General features: G+C 31.8%; 3 protein-coding genes across 4 annotated transcripts; 2 read left to right on the top strand and 1 right to left on the bottom strand.

Moving 5' to 3' along the window:
- The first annotated feature begins 1,602 nt into the window (after nucleotides 1-1,602).
- On the top strand, nucleotides 1,603-4,467 carry LOC145755328 (piwi-like protein 2). Its single transcript, XM_082571554.1, has one exon. The coding sequence runs from the start codon at nucleotides 1,603-1,605 to the stop codon at nucleotides 4,465-4,467; it is 2,865 nt and encodes a 954-aa protein (XP_082427680.1).
- Nucleotides 4,468-9,807: 5,340 nt separating this feature from the next.
- LOC145754917 (ectonucleoside triphosphate diphosphohydrolase 5-like) lies at nucleotides 9,808-13,506 on the top strand. Of its 2 annotated transcripts, none has more exons than XM_082571084.1 (7): nucleotides 9,808-10,014; nucleotides 10,406-10,651; nucleotides 10,806-10,934; nucleotides 11,062-11,162; nucleotides 11,532-11,779; nucleotides 12,014-12,263; nucleotides 12,484-13,506. In XM_082571084.1, the coding sequence occupies exons 1-7, from the start codon at nucleotides 9,988-9,990 to the stop codon at nucleotides 12,902-12,904; spliced, it is 1,422 nt and encodes a 473-aa protein (XP_082427210.1). In that variant the 5' UTR covers nucleotides 9,808-9,987; the 3' UTR covers nucleotides 12,905-13,506. The 2 variants fall into 2 exon arrangements, with proteins under 2 accessions (XP_082427210.1, XP_082427211.1); XM_082571085.1 differs by lacking the exon at nucleotides 9,808-10,014 and adding an exon at nucleotides 10,052-10,255.
- LOC145754920 (E3 ubiquitin-protein ligase FANCL-like) lies at nucleotides 12,487-16,228 on the bottom strand. Its single transcript, XM_082571090.1, has 6 exons — nucleotides 16,023-16,228; nucleotides 15,590-15,782; nucleotides 14,834-15,167; nucleotides 14,525-14,679; nucleotides 13,937-14,059; nucleotides 12,487-13,826 (listed from the first exon to the last, which is right to left on the bottom strand). Exons 1-6 carry the CDS (start codon nucleotides 16,145-16,147, stop codon nucleotides 13,671-13,673), a joined length of 1,086 nt encoding a protein of 361 aa, XP_082427216.1. The 5' UTR covers nucleotides 16,148-16,228; the 3' UTR covers nucleotides 12,487-13,670.
- Between the last annotated feature and the right edge of the window lie 55 nt (nucleotides 16,229-16,283).

Below are 16,283 nucleotides of genomic sequence, written 5' to 3' on the forward strand. Positions count from 1 at the left end.
CAAGCAGAAATCCAAATAACTTAAAGTTAATCATAACATCAATTTTTTACACAAATATCTAATAGAAAATTACTTTTTTGTACATGAAATTCATCCTAAAATAACCATATATTTTAAAACTACTTATAACTTTTGACAAAACTAATTGATCTAACTATTAACGTTGTCTACTGGTTAGGCAAACTAATTTTATTTATCCACAATTTAACAGATCTAAAACAATACGAAAAATAAGGTTTAGTATTGTTCTTAATTTGCAGTAGCATTATTTCAAAACGTTGAATTGTATTTAAGTTAATAGGTATATTCTATGACTATCAGCTTGTAAAGTGATTCTAGCACAATTAGTTTTTTTATATAAACTGAGTGGGTATATCAAAAACAAAGAAGTTTTAACATCCCACTTGTTGTTAAAAAAGTATCGCCGTGTTGCCTACATTAGAACGATATCAAATTTTTCAAACGGTATAACTTTAGCATTATTTGATTCATCCAAACAGTGGGTTGATTACATTCTTAATAAATCGCGTAGGTAAACACTAGCTTTAAAAACATCATGCAAAATTATTTATTATCCTTTATGAATGTTTTTATATAACCTTCGTTAAAGGCATTTGTTTTAGTGTTTAAAAAGGTTAAGTTTTCGGGAGATTAATTAGCTATACTTAACTGCAATGGTGATGAAAGAATTAGCGTATAACAAACAAAGTTGACATTTTCCCAATTTGTAATAATTTAAAGAAAAGACTGTATGATATATATAAAGCAATTTGTTGATATAGCAAGCAGGAACTGTGTAGGGACACGTATACTGAAAAACAAAATTATTATTTATATGGTGTATATAATTGAAATTGGCTCCTCTACAAAACAATAAAAAAACATTACCTATCATGTGATGATCCACTTTATGCCATAACTTTAAACCAAATTTTTTTTTTACAAGTTTCTTGTTTTTTTAAGTTTTTAACATTTTATCAGAAACTGCTTGTCCATTTAAAAAAAATTTAAAAAAAATTAAAATCAGTGTAGCCGGTTACCATATCGATGTCCGAAGAAAATTTTTTAACTATTTTGTGCTTAGCCTAACGAGGCTAAGTTTCTTTGCAATTTTCACCTATAAATGACTGCAATAGCAGCAAACAAATAAAGGCAAATCTTAAATGTATTGTTATTTAAAAAAAAAAACTGAAAATATTTTGGTTTTTGCTGAAAACGAGCAATATATTTCAAAAGTTTTTTTTTCGCGACAAAATTTTCCATTTGCCGTAAAATAAGATGGATATTTTTACACTATTTTTTCATTGTACTAAAATTATTTGTAAGACACTTTAAAATGTAGTTTAAAAAGCTGGTTTTAAATCCATACAGCGCAGTTTGTGTTTAAGCAATCGTACTAACTGTACTAATAGTATCATACCACGTGCGCATGCAGTGACCACGTGGTCAATTTTAAAACAATACGAATTATTTTATTAAAATTAGTTTATTATTATTAAAGAATTATTTTTATTAAATTAGAGTCTGCAAGTAAACAGATTAAACCAGTTATTACCATTTCAGGCTTAAAATCTTTAAGTTTACAAGTCATTGAAATATAATATGGACGCGAATGATAACAAGCTTATTGGAATAGGAAGAGGAGGCAGGGGGGCTGCTATTTTACAATTTTTAAAAACTAAAAATCCTGGTGACATTTTGCCAACCCAACCAAATGCTCCATCTACATGCCTAGCCAAAGATTTGTTAAGCAGATCAAAAAATAAATCTAGGGAAGACTTGGATGCTTCATCCTCAGTCTTGGAAGCAGAGACTATGGTCGCAAAATCTTTACTAACAGGGACTTCTGGAAATGTTTCTGTTTCTTTATTACAAACACTGCAACCTAAGGTTTCTCCAGTTGGCCGTGGAATTGCAATTACGAATCTGTTGAAAGGATCAATAGGACGAGGTAAAATAGCAAATTTTGCAAGGGGGAGAGGAATAGTAATTGAAAAGAAAAGCCCAGAAGGAACTAAAATTAAGGAGAAAATCTTAGTTAAAGAACCAAGTTTAAGTTTCTCTGAGTTAAATCCATCATATCCAATAAAAAAATCCGCAATTGAGGTTGCAGATGTTGCGAGAGAGGTTAAAAATTTGAAACTTGATGAAATCGTGACTTACCATGGGACTTCGGGCAATAAAATCCCAATTCAAGTTAACTGTGTAAAAGTCAATTGTAAAATCAAAGCAGTTTGTCAATACCATGTTTCTTTTGAGCCTGCAGTGGATAGCAGAAATCTGAGATATGCCTTGATTAATAAGCACCGCGATGTTATTGGTAATACAAAAGCATTTGATGGGAGTATACTGTACTTACCAATCAGATTAAAAAATAATCAAACAATTTTGTACTCGACCAGAATTACTGACGAAGTTGAAATTAAGATTATAATTAATTTAACAAAAGTCATCGACCCTGCTTCACATTTACTTATTCCATTCTACAACAATGTTTTAAAAAAATGCATGCATTTGATAAAGCTATGCCCGGTTGGAAGGAATTACTATGATCCTTACAACCCCACAAATTTGGAAAAATTGAAACTTATTTTATGGCCAGGATATGTAACAGCAATCAAGAATTTCGAGGGTGGTTTGTTGTTAAACATTGATGTCTCTCACAAGGTTTTAAGACGTGAGACAGCCCGTCATGTTATGGAAGATCTTTACAGGAAATCTTCAATTGGTTTTCAGGAAATGTGCCTTAAAGAATTGATTGGATCTGTTGTTTTGACTCGATACAACAACAAGAACTATAGGATTGACGATATATCTTGGGATACGTCTCCCATGAGTACGTTTACCACTTCAAAAGGTGAAACCATTACATTTCAGGAGTACTACAAGGTTCAATATAAATTGGATATTCAGGATTTAAGTCAACCAATGTTGGTACATCGTCCCAAAAAAAGAAAACACGATATAAGAGAGTCCGACGATGTGGAGAAGATAATTCTTCTTGTCCCGGAGTTTTGCTTCCTTACTGGCTTATCTGACAAACTACGATCTGATTTCAGGGTAATGAAAGACATAAAAGATTACACGCAATTGAACCCAACTAATAGAAACGATTCTGTGGAGAAATTTTTAGCAAGGATAAATGAAAGTGAAGCGGCAAGAGAGGAGCTATTAAGATGGGGATTGGAGATAGAACCCCATACGACACAAACTAACGCTCGCAACTTTCAGCCTGAAAAAGTAATGGTGGGACGAGGTCAGGTCTTTGCATGCGGTCCTGATGCTGACTTCACAAGAGAGGTTACTAGGTCGCAAGTAATCCGTCCAGTTCACATCCAGAACTGGCTTCTGGTGTTTACAAGAAGAGATGCTAAAAAAGCAAGAGATTTCAGTGATAAGCTGGAAGAATGTACTAGAAAACTTGGAGTCCAATTAGCAATGCCTAATTTTGTCGAGCTACCTGATGATCGAAGCACAACTTATAAAAGTGCAATTTCAGCGTCAATCAACCCGAATCTCCAACTTGTGGTTTGTATATTTCCAACATCACGTGACGACCGATACAGTGCTGTCAAAAAATTATGTTGTGTCGATAGACCTGTCCCGTCTCAAGTTATCATATCTCGAACTCTTCCAGAAGATAGAAACATCGGAAAGTTTAGATCGATCACCATGAAAATAGCTTTGCAAATCAACTGCAAACTAGGAGGTGAACTGTGGGCTATTGACGTGCCATTAAGAGGCTTAATGGTGTGTGGAATCGATGTTTATCATGAGCCAGGTGGTAAAGGCCAATCTGTCGGTGCGTTTGTATCTAGCTGTAACAAGTTGATGACCCGATGGTATTCAAAAGCAGTTTTTCAATCGCCACATCAGGAAGTTATGGATGCTCTTAAGCATTGCTTTATTGAATCGATCAAAAAATATTACGAAGTAAACCACTCTTTTCCTGAGCGAATTGTTATATTTAGAGATGGTGTTGGAGATGGTCAACTGGAAAAAGTATCAGATTATGAGGTCATTCAACTAAAATCTTGCTTAAAAATGTTCGATGCTTTACATGGTGCTTCGTACCAACCAAAAATGACAGTCGTGGTTGTATCAAAGCGGATTAATGTCAAGTTTTTTGCTGTGATTCAGGGAAAACTATCAAACCCACCTCCAGGAACAGTGTTGGACCATCTAGCTACACGACCCAACTGGCCGGATTATTTCCTAATTTCACAAAATGTTCGACATGGAACAGTCTCACCGACACACTACATCATCGTGAGCGGAATGGAGTATTTAAAGCCGGATCACATGCAGAAATTGTCGTACAAGATGACTTATATGTATTACAACTGGCCAGGAACAGTAAGAGTTCCAGCACCATGTCAATATGCTCATAAACTTGCGTATTTAGTTGGTCAAAGTCTGAGGCAAATTCCCTCAAATGAGTTAAGTGATAAATTATTCTACTTGTAAAAATAACTAACATTACTTGTTTGATTTTAAAAACATTTTTTTAAGAGAGCTAAGCTTTTGATAGGAATTGCATCACGACATTTACACAATTATCTACCACTATATATATTTCTTTTCGCTAAATGTATCCAAAAACTAAATATTTCGAAAAACAACATGTTACTAAAATTTAGGTCATTAATTTTTTAGAAATTAAAGATTAGTAAAATCGTAGTTTTTTGGGTAAATAAGTTTGGTAATAAATGTCACAGTGATCCACTAATATAAGTTTTATTGTTTCAGTGTTAATGTTTGTACTTTTCACTTCATATTTTCAGTAGTTCCGCTTGTTCGTAGTTCCTAGTTTTTTAATTATGTATTTAGTATGTGTTTTTATTTTTTTTTTAGTTCTTCAATGTGTTCTAGTTTCAAATTTTGCCATTAACACAATGATTTTAAGTTACAACCTTGTAATATAAGAGCCAGCCCCCCCTTTGTTAAGTATGTTGTTTTGGTTTAATGGAAAATAACTTTTGCTCTACCGACTGAGCTAACCGGATTCGTTTTTAAAGAATATTGTAAAAATTTAATAATGTGATGTTATGTGTACAAACGTTTTTTCTTTTGAGTAAATTTTTCTAAGATACACTAGTTTGTTACAACATAGCACTACAAAAGGCAGAGTAAAAATATAAATTTAAAAATTATTTTGAATGTTCTAAGACTAAGTTACCATATCAAAAGAAGATGCCAAATATATAAAGCATATTTCAATGTATAACTTGGTCATAAACAACCCTACGCCTATACTATAGTATAGGTAGTCAAATAATATCATTTAAAAGCAGTGGGGTAGAACTTAAATAAAACAGTTTTATAGCCTATTTTTTTTATAAAATAAACTCCCATAAACGTCTGGAAGACATACAACATTACAGTGTTGTTTTGTTAGCGTAATAAAGCGTTTGTATATCAATATAAAAGTGTGGAATTTGCCAATCCAGTACTCGAATATAAAAAAGGATGTAGGACATATAAAAAAAATATCTCCACAACAAAAATGGAAACCTAAATTTCAAAACAAGAACTTATAAACAAACTTTTCTGTATACAAAATAACAAGATCACAACAAAACCTTTGTTTTTAAGAATTATATCATCGAAATGACACAAACAACAACGAAGTTAAGTTAACCTAAAAAACATCCGTTACCTATTTGTCAATAGAGTTGACAACAGATAGGTTTTGATAACCTGTATTTTTCCGTTTTATTTGCATTTCGAAAGTCTAATGTACTATGCTTAGTTATAGGTCAGTGCAATAAGCTAGTGGTTTACTAATATATTTTCACACAATTTAGTTTATAGCTAGGTTTTTTAATACAGTGTTTGATCTCTGGATGTGGGAAAATGGTATAAGGAAACTGGGCTCCGAAACTTAGTATTTATTGGACTATGTTTGCCTATTTAATTTTATGTATTTTAATTTTGTATAGTCCAGCTCAAATATACGGACAAGGTGAGTCTTATAAGTAGCTTAAAGATATTAGAGGAAAATATTAGGAACGGAAATACGATTTTTTGACGTATGAAACTGATATATAAGTACCAAAGAAAGTAAAACAATTATTTTGTTTACATTTTGAAGATTTTTTCTTGAATTTAACACCCCAAAATTGTTTTTATTAAGATACGTTAAATACATCCGCATTTACAATTTATTATTGTTTGTTTTTTTCGAAGGTAACAATTGTGTACATACGCTTTTTTGTTCGTTTTTACAATTTAAAAAGTTTTTTTACTGTTGTTACAGTTAATTGTACATCCTATGTCATTCCTTCACCACTTACACTTGCTTCTTTGCTAAATTTTGTCGATATTCGAGTGGTATGCGGGGCCTCGCACATCGAAGTAAGGTAAACTGGCAATTATTACTCTAAAGCGCCCACGTGCGGTTACAATAATCTGCATTTTTACGCAAACGCATTTTTTTGTTAACACTTTTTTACTTAAAAAGCAGCTGGCACATTTAATTAAACACTTCTGTAAACGAAACGTTATGTAAAATATTAAAAAAGCGACTAAAAACTAAATTTTACCAATAAATAAATCAATTAACAATCAATTTTAATTGATGTAAGTAACATTATATTTAAGGTTGACAATACTTTTACAGATTAAATGATTGCGCATTATCAACCTTGGGTCTTGGATCGGACAATTTAATACTTTCCGAGTCAAAGAATTTGGAAAAAAGTGATAAATTTAAAGAAATAAACTCGGACTGCTACCCTTACGTCGGTTTAAGTCCAAAATACAATGGATTTGATACAATATTTCGAGTTAATGTATCCGATTGTGCTATGTCCACATTTGTAAGTTTACAACTTGTGGTGAACACCCACAATTTTGTTAATCTGAGACTAAACAATTTTACTTTTTTTAAATATGTTACACGATAGTTATATTTTAAGTAGTTTTCTCTTTACCAAAGAGTAACAAAGGCAAGAAACACATTTAAAAACCAAGTTTTGTCATTTTTCTTGTACTGTAACATTTTAAATTTGTCAAAATTGACCCCTGAAAAACTTAAATCTACAAAAATGTTTTAAACATTGAATTAATTATTTGTGTCAAGAAAAATTCAAGTCACGTGGTCTACAAGCATCAGATCCGCACTTTTGAAGATCCGAATAATCCGCAAAGTCGGACCAAATTAAACGATGACGTTAGTGTGGAATTTAATTGTGTTTATGAAACGAATCTGGGTTCAAATCTCGCCATGATCTCTTCCGTATATCGGTAGGTTTTCTAAAGTCGATTTAAAAAAGAAGTCTTACAATACGTTAGCGGTCAGAACACTTCCTACACTACATGAGGTCCAGGGCTAGATCCCCAGAGCTCCCAAGCTGTAGCACCCTTAAGTAAGGCGCTATAAACGGTTTGTACTCCTGCTGAGCCAGCACCTAATCAGCAGCATAATTATCGGATAATTATAGCAGTTTGGGATTTATAATATCCCAAACTGCTAAAGGCAACTCGAGACTGGGTCAGAGTAACTGGTATGTTTAGGTTGCGCATTCGTGTTTACGTTTAGGTTGCGCATTCGACCTTCCCACATCGAGAACAAAGATATACACAAAAAAATGTTTTATTTTTTCAGTCGTTCCCGATTTTCAGTGGAACCAATTCTAGACAACTTAGAAGTTGCAATGGCCATTTTTCCCGACCCCACGTTTACACATGCCATTATGCGGAACTTGACGGTCAAAATTCCCGCAGAAATTTACGTTGGAATGACCTTCTCAAATGGGAACGCAGACTACCTAATATTACAGGTAAGTATTTTTTGCTGATACCAGTTCTTAAAAAAATTAAAATTTTACACTTAGGTTACTCGTTATGAACATTTAAATTTGCTCAGATAACTAAACGATTTTTGTGCTAATTTTGTAATCAATAATATGACTTTGTTTAAGGCAAAATTTTGCTGGCTAACACCGACCCAAGACAGATATGGAAATATCAACAAAACATTGTTGGATTCGGGGTAAATAATAACAAAAACACCTAAAAAATCACAAATTTTAGGCCAAATTATAACTGGTATTTTTGTTTTGACAGCTGCCCAGTCAAATCCAAAACCAATGACGTCACGCTTTACGAAAACTTTTACTCCGGCCAAGCAAAGTTCTCGTTTAGTTCCTTCGCATGGGGAAGCCCCTACTTATCCAATCAAATAGCATATGTGCATTGTACTGTGACGGCTTGTGATTCCGTCCTCGACGACACTTGCACGAAAAAGGTAAATAAAAATAAAATTTGTGGAAAAATATGCAAAATATTGCATTTTGCTGATCAAGGTAAACCCCAAACAGAGTTTTTTGTAAAAGTATCTTAAACATTGTAAACCAAAAGTGGGCTTTTTATAATAAAGATTACAAAGACCAGAGCAAAAACGAATACATTTTGGTTGTAAGTAAGTCGTGTAGCATAAACATTTTAATCTAGAATTGCTTGGGACAACTTGAAGACAATGCATACAAACAACAACAAAAAGAACAAACAACAGAAACAAAAACAACAACAATTTCAATTGGGCCAATCATATTTGATGTATCTGCTTCAATTTGTGATCTGGTAAGCTTTTATTTAAATTCGTATTTTTGCACTAAATCCTAAAAGCTATATAAATTCTATTAAAGGAAAATGGAGGATGTGAACATATTTGCTCCACCACGCTCAACAACGACATCTCGTGCTCATGTTTTAGTGGATATAAACTCGACAGAGATGAAAAATCTTGTCATGGTAAAACAGTAGTTTTAACAGCCTTTGTTAATTTAAATAATTTACTAGTTTCAAGTATTAATTTAATATGAACAACGTTACAATACCTAAGGTTTAGTAATTTTTGTTTCATTTTAGATTTGAAGGCACGTGATTTTTTCTACAATATATCAGGAGATTTAGGAATCCCCTATGTTGAAATGATTGTTTTATTTGTTGCTGTTGGAATGTTGATGATCATTACATTTCTAATTTGTAAATTTCCATTTAAAAGATCAAAGTTAGAATCAGCAAGACAACGACAAACTTTGTAAAAAAAAATTGAATGCATAGACTAACTTGTAAATACAATAATAAACCATAACTTGATGACTAATTTTTTTTTAATTTTGAGTTGTGAATGCAATATTTTTATTAAATTTATCACCGCTGTTTGTACATTTATTTTTATTGTATAAAAATTCATTTTAAAATTACAACTTATCATATTTAGAATGCGTTGTTCTTAATTTTATATATTCATTCAATATATTTATCAAGTTAAATATTAAAAAGTTAGAACAGATCACAAAAAGATGTTTAGTAAAAGGTAGGGTACTTTGTAGTTGAAGATATCTGTTATTTTTAAACCAAACTTTTAACAGTTTTACTACAAGAGGTCTGGGGTTTGTTACCACACTGATTATTCGTCGTAGCACCCCAAAGTAAATTGCTAACGTTACTGAACACTTTTTAAAATACAATCAGCAGTATGTTAATAGGAAAATATTATTAAATATTTAAAACTGATAAAGGCACGCGAAGGCTAGGTCGGGGTTGTTGGTATTTTCTTTCGTGAAAGTTTTGACTGTGAAATTGTTTTTTCACATCAAGTATACGTTATAGAAAAAAAATAAAATATTAAACACATTTTAATATTAGTTTTTAAGAATTTTTACGAAATATTCAAGACAGAAAAATCCAATTTTATTTTGATGACGTAAACAAACTTGTTATGTAACGCCTCGCTGATTTCAAATGTCCCGCAAAATACAATAAGAACTAAAAGCCACTAAGCGCTTCTTATAACAATAAATGTCACCTTTAAACGTCCGACCGTCGGTATAGTTGTAAACCGGTTATAAAGTTTCTGTTAAGACAAATGCTTATTCACTAATACGTGGCTTGTAAGGACTGTGTGGTTATTAATGCCGAAATTTTATGACCATATGACTAAGTTGGATCAATAAAAAAGGGTTGTTAAGTTTTGATATGAGAATTTCATTGGACAAAGATTTGGTACGTCAACTGCTTTTTTGTATTTTTTATCCGTTCACTTAAGCATAACTTACTTTTTGAACCGTAAATAGTGGTACTACATCCTACATTTTTGGTTTATTAGAAGTTATTACGTTTTTAGTGTAATTGTTTTTTGGTCTTGTAAGTTTGTGGGTCTTCCTGAAAGCTTTTGGCACTATCAACTGATCAACACATTGACAAAACAGTGTATATTTATTTAAAGGTTTAGAGTGTTAGAAAGGTTGAAATATGAGTTTTGCTCACACACTTTTATTAGATCTTAATATAAAATAGCAACAAAAATTAAGGTGTCACACTTTGTTAAAACACTGTTTATATGTGCCAAAGTTTTCTGTTGAAGACTCCTTAAATTAATTATAATTACCAATAGGCAAGTACACCAAGCCACCACGATTCTTACATTGAGATGAAGCCAGTATCAAGTATGAATAGGGTTTCCAGCTCAGCGGATCTGTTAAGATTTGGGTCCCAGCTTCTTAAATGGAGGAGAGGATTTTTTGTGTTTCTATCTCTCTTATTATTAGTCTGTATTGGAAAGGTTTATATGTCATCACTGCTATATGATCCTGATTTAGTACCCTTAGAGAACAGGCATTCTCATACAACAGGAACAGAGGTATGTTAATTTTTTTTACAGTATTTGGTATATAGTTGACATTCATAAATTATGATTCTAGTAGACTTAACATGTCAAGATATTACCAAACACAAAATCCCAAGCTCAAAATGAAGTGCAGAAATGTATTGAAAATGATTAAACTTTACTTTAGGTCATAAAACCTGTTGACTTTTATGGAATAATGGTGGATGCTGGTAGTACTGGATCAAGAGTTCATGTTTACCACTTTAAAAGACAGGAGCCCAAACCCCCTATCTTAGTAAAGGAATTGTTTGAGCAGGTAATCATCATTCAAAGTATTAGATTAGCTTTATGTATCAACTGTTTGTAATGAAATTTACATTCCAATTTGCAATACTTTGTATCTTTAGACAATTATAAATTAACTTTAAAATATCGTCATTTAGATAACGCCAGGGCTATCGTCATTTACATCCAACCCAACTAAGGGGGCTGAGAGTATCAAACACTTGCTAGATATTGCAAAACAAGAAGTACCACAGCAATTGTAAGTTAACCCTTTTTTATAAATATATGTATATCTTTATCCTTAATGTGTAAAGGTCGACTTCAAGACCTAAACATAGAGTAACATTTCTTACCAAGACTCAGTCTTAAGTTGTCTTCGGAATATTACATTTGTCTGATAACTAAGCTGCTGATCAAGTATTGGCTCAGTAGGAGTTCATACCGTTTATAATGCTTTTGCATTAGAGCAGTGGAAACATAACCCAGGACCTCATGTAGTAAAGCCAAATGTTCTGACCACCACACGATGCTGCTGGTGAAACTTGCTTTCCATATAAAAACACCTATAGAAGATAATACAATTTTACACAGAAATATACCTTATAACCATTAACTAATTACTTACTAGTTGGAAGAGCACACCACTAGCTCTAAAAGCAACAGCAGGACTTCGTTTGCTTCCCAAGGATCAATCTGACAATTTACTTAATGAAGTTATTGATTTATTCCATCAATACCCATTCAAACTTCCCAGGAAGTCAGTTATAATAATGGACGGTGAATTAGAGGGCAAATATGGGTGGACAACTATAAATTACTTGCTTGACAGATTGGGAATTAACTCACAGTTTACAGTTGGAACCATCGACTTAGGAGGTAAGAAATAGTTTTAGGGATTTTATGCCAAATTTTATCCTTGATGTTGAAAAGATAATCTATGTGTTGTAGATTTTTGTTAGGATAGTCTCTTTGATTTAATATTGCTTTTAAAGATTAAGAGAAAACTAAAAAATATTTTTAAAATATGAAAATTAATTTCACACTCTCTTGCGAGTTGTTTCTAGTAAAAAAATTTAAAACCTTTTAAAATCAAATAACTTATTTATAAAGGCGGATCAATGCAAATAACATTTGCACCCCATAGTTTCGACACCATTGAAACAGCTGACCGAGGGTTTATCAGTGAGCTGACTACATTCGGTAAAACAGACAAGATTTACACACACAGTTACCTGGGTATGGGTTTAATGTCAGCTAGGGAGATGGTGTTAGGTGGACCGTTGAAGGATCAAACTGTGGATGCAAAGACAGCTTGTATGCCTGATAAATATACTGGAACTTGGAAGAATGGAATGACTAAGTTCGTACTTTTTAAATTTGATTTTACAGAATTGCTGTTTTTTATACACATTAGCAAGTGTCTTAAAATGTGCTCATTGTGAAATTGGCAAGCACATAAAAATATATATCAAGACCTTTTGTACCCTATGTAAATATTCAAAAGTAGAATGATAATATCAATAAAGCAAATAGTGTAAAGCCCTGTTAAATTCTTACTTATCACATGCATTATGTTTTAGATACAACATAAATGGAGCAACTGGGATAGACAATACTCGCTACGAACTCTGTCGAGACTCAGCAAGAAAAGCAGTTATAAAAGGTGAAATAAAGCACCCAAAAGAAATCAAACATCAAAATTTTTATGTGTTCTCATATTTTTTTGACCGTGCCGAACAGGCTGGTCTAATAGATGGTGAAAAGGGAGGTACTATGACAGTACAAAACTATACCGATGCAGCTAAAAAATACTGCCTCGATACAAACTTTGATAAAGAAAAACCATTTTTCTGCATGGATTTATGTTTATTGTCTTCAATATTAGAAGATGGTTTTGGTTTTGCAAGTGACACTGAATTAATTTCGAAAAAGAAAATAGCAGATAAAGAAACGAGTTGGACTTTAGGTGCAACATTTGATTTGATGAATGAAACAAACTAATGTCTTATATTTAAATATAGACGAAAATCAGTGGTTACATATTTATACAAAAGCTGCTTTTACAAAACCATAAATACACACTCACAACTAAGCAATACGTACACTAATGGTTGCCAAAAAGTTTTTAGTTTGCTGTGTTTTTATTCTTAGCAAAAACATATTTTAACGGTATCATAATGAGCCCTGTTTAAGCACAAGAGATATATTTACTCCAGGTATGAAATACTTAAAACTAATTACTTATTTTAGCCCTTTTATTTTGTTTTTATGTTTTACAAACAACCCACCTTTTAGAGCAATGTTGTTTTATAATACACGAACTCCTAGTCTTCTACACATTAATTTATTTATTTTTAAATGTATTATAAATTAGTAGCAACAACTCTTGCTTCATATATATATATATTTGTTAAAAGTAGAAACGATTTTAATGGCAGTGTTGATTTAATATTAACTAGCTTAGTTGTATATCTTGCTTGTTTTGTGTTTGTCGTTATAAAAACAATTGTGATAATAAAATGCAAAGAGTGTTTGCACATTAGAATGCTGTACAAACAAAAATATTTATTGTGTTGTTTTTAATATATATTGTAATAAAAATACTAAAAAATGATTGAGTCCGTTTTTTGTGTTGGTATGAGGGCTTACTGGGCAATGGCCAAACAAACCAAAAAAAAATGAAAAAATAGACAAAAAAAATTTTCAATACTTCATAATCCTATGCAAAGTTTAAATAAATATATCCTTATCATGTCAAATCAATTGTTTATTCGTGTACCAGCTTGATTTTCATAGATCTAGTGCAGTATGGACATTCCCCAAATAATGAATTGAAACTTTGTTTTGATCCTGAAACGCTTTTAATCCACTCAAGTAAGCAAGCATGGTGGAAGGCTTGGTTGCATCTTTTGTCATTACAAATCTAAAGAAAAACAAATTTAACCCAATGTATAAATTCAAATGTTAGCAAATAAAAGCCAATATTCTAAGTAGTCACAATAATACAAAGTTGGTTAAAACTTTGGTTGTTACCTGATCAGGTATACAGACTCCCAGTCTATAACTGTAACAGATTCCACATTGTAAGGTCATATCTTGACTGCTGTTTGTTGTCCTTCTTACAGGTAATTCCATGTCCAAAACAGTGCATAAATTCTATTCAATTTGACATTGTTATTGGATGTTATTAGGTAGGATCAACAGCAAGAAAGTGTGATTAAAATACAGTTGGTTCCTGAAGCTTTAATTTCTGTCTATGCTAATTTGCTAAAACTTGCTTGCTATATTTTTTTTTGCTTCTAGTTGACTGTATTAACAAGATCTAACTATCTCTAACTACCTTTTCTGGTTCTGATTGTGGATTATAGTTTTAATGTAAAGCTGACATTTCAAAAGTTTCATTATAGCTGCAATACTTATTGCATTTTTCCTATTTTAAACATTGCCATGAATTGTGCTTACTTGAATTGTGCTTAAAATATTGTTTATAATATAACATACACTTGAATAAACAACCGTTATGGTATTTTCTAATTTATAAACCTATTTTATTAATCCCTGTAATCTACCAAACACTACATTACATAAAACTACATTTGTAGAAACTAAATATAAATAAACCTGATACACGGACAACTCTTCATTCCAATTTTCCAGGTTTTCATAAAACTTTTGTTGAATCGGAACAATTGCCCAATCAGCTCCGAGGAAGTGACATTCAGGTTGACCTTGTGGAGCCAAGGGGTCAACTTTAATTTGAACCGACGACCCATTACCTATAACAACAGAAAACAAATTTTTTAACATAAATTGACTTTACTTTTAAATAAATAAAAATCTCAAAATTAAAGCAGTACAAACGTAAAAATTACAATATACCATATACCAAAAAAACACTTTCTTTTGCTTGATTTATTACTAAAATATTACCTAGTCCAATTCTGAGGCTAGAAGCAGCTCTATTTGGGTTTTCAGGTTCTAGAATCCAGGACCTTTCCTTCAATTCATCAACGTTATCCCATAAGCATTGATATTGGGTTAACCAGGTTTGAAACTGTGATATTATTGAACTTAAATCACTATCATGGGTCCATACTGGTACAAACTCATGAGGTACAATGCAGTTGACTGTAGGAGATGAATTAGGGTAGTTTGAAGGTAAATTTAAAGTTAAATTGTGAGTTCTTTCTTGAGGGTCTAGGACCTTGATTTCTATAACTTTAAAATCTTTGCTAATGTCTGATATAGCATCAAATCCAACCTCCTAATATAAAAAAACAAGTATTTCATAAACTCCTTGCAATTTAAAAACAAAAATCATAAAATTACAATCATTTAAGCAAAATTTTAGACAACATAAAAGCAAAATCTGGCAGCGTGATGTAGTGTCCAGAACACTTGGCCTTGCTACATGAGGTCATTGGCTTCTGTATTGCCCAAAAGTAAGGCAATATAAACAGATTAAACTCCTGATGAGCCAACACTTAATTAGCAGCTCAACTATTAAACAAATATGATCTATAATACCCCGCCAAAGGCAACTTAAGACTGGGTCAGGGTAACTGATGTTACTCTATGTTTAGGTTGCTAAAGTCAACCTCTCCACATTGAAGGTAAGTTAATAAATACATTAAAAATCATTTTTCATTTCACCTGTAAAAGATTAAAAATCATTTTTCATTTCACCTGTAAATGCTTAATCACAGTGCTGTAGAATACTGGGCTGCATAATTCCTGATTACTTGGATTGTCAACAAGTTCCAACAACTCTTGTATTTCATTCAAGTAAATTTCAATATTGCTACAACTTTTCAGTCTTTCCTTTAAAAAATTCAAATGTTTTTCTAATGCTTTATGCAGTCTCCAATCACACTGAATCCTAAAAATATATATACAACATATTGTCTTTTAGTATTAAAAAAAGCTATATTTTTACAAGTTTAATATCATTAATAATATGTTTTTTTAACAAAATTTAAAAAACAGATGTGATGGTATTAAGTCAAAAAAAAACTGTCAATTTTATTTATGTTGGAAAAAGACAGAAAAAAATGTACATGCTTATTTTACAGCAGAAATCAAGATATTAAGATAAACTTTAAATATTAAATGTTTTTACCTTGCACTAGAAATAGAGTTGGGTCCATCTGGCAGAGAAATATCAATCCTAAAACTTTGTCCTTTAGCTTCAATAAAACCTGAAAACTCTGTCCTCTCCTTATTCTGAGGAATTAATCCTTGCATCTGAATGTCAGCTTTTCTTCATAATTTAAACAAAACAATTTCTAATATTTATATTAGCATTACACTTTTCCTACAAAAAAAAATCAAAAATGTTAATTGGTTTTATAGAAAATGTAAAAAAGAAATTCAAAATGCA

Source organism: Corella eumyota, chromosome 6 (assembly GCF_963082875.1).
Source record: "Corella eumyota chromosome 6, kaCorEumy4.1, whole genome shotgun sequence".
In the NCBI taxonomy this organism is placed as follows: domain Eukaryota; kingdom Metazoa; phylum Chordata; class Ascidiacea; order Phlebobranchia; family Corellidae; genus Corella; species Corella eumyota.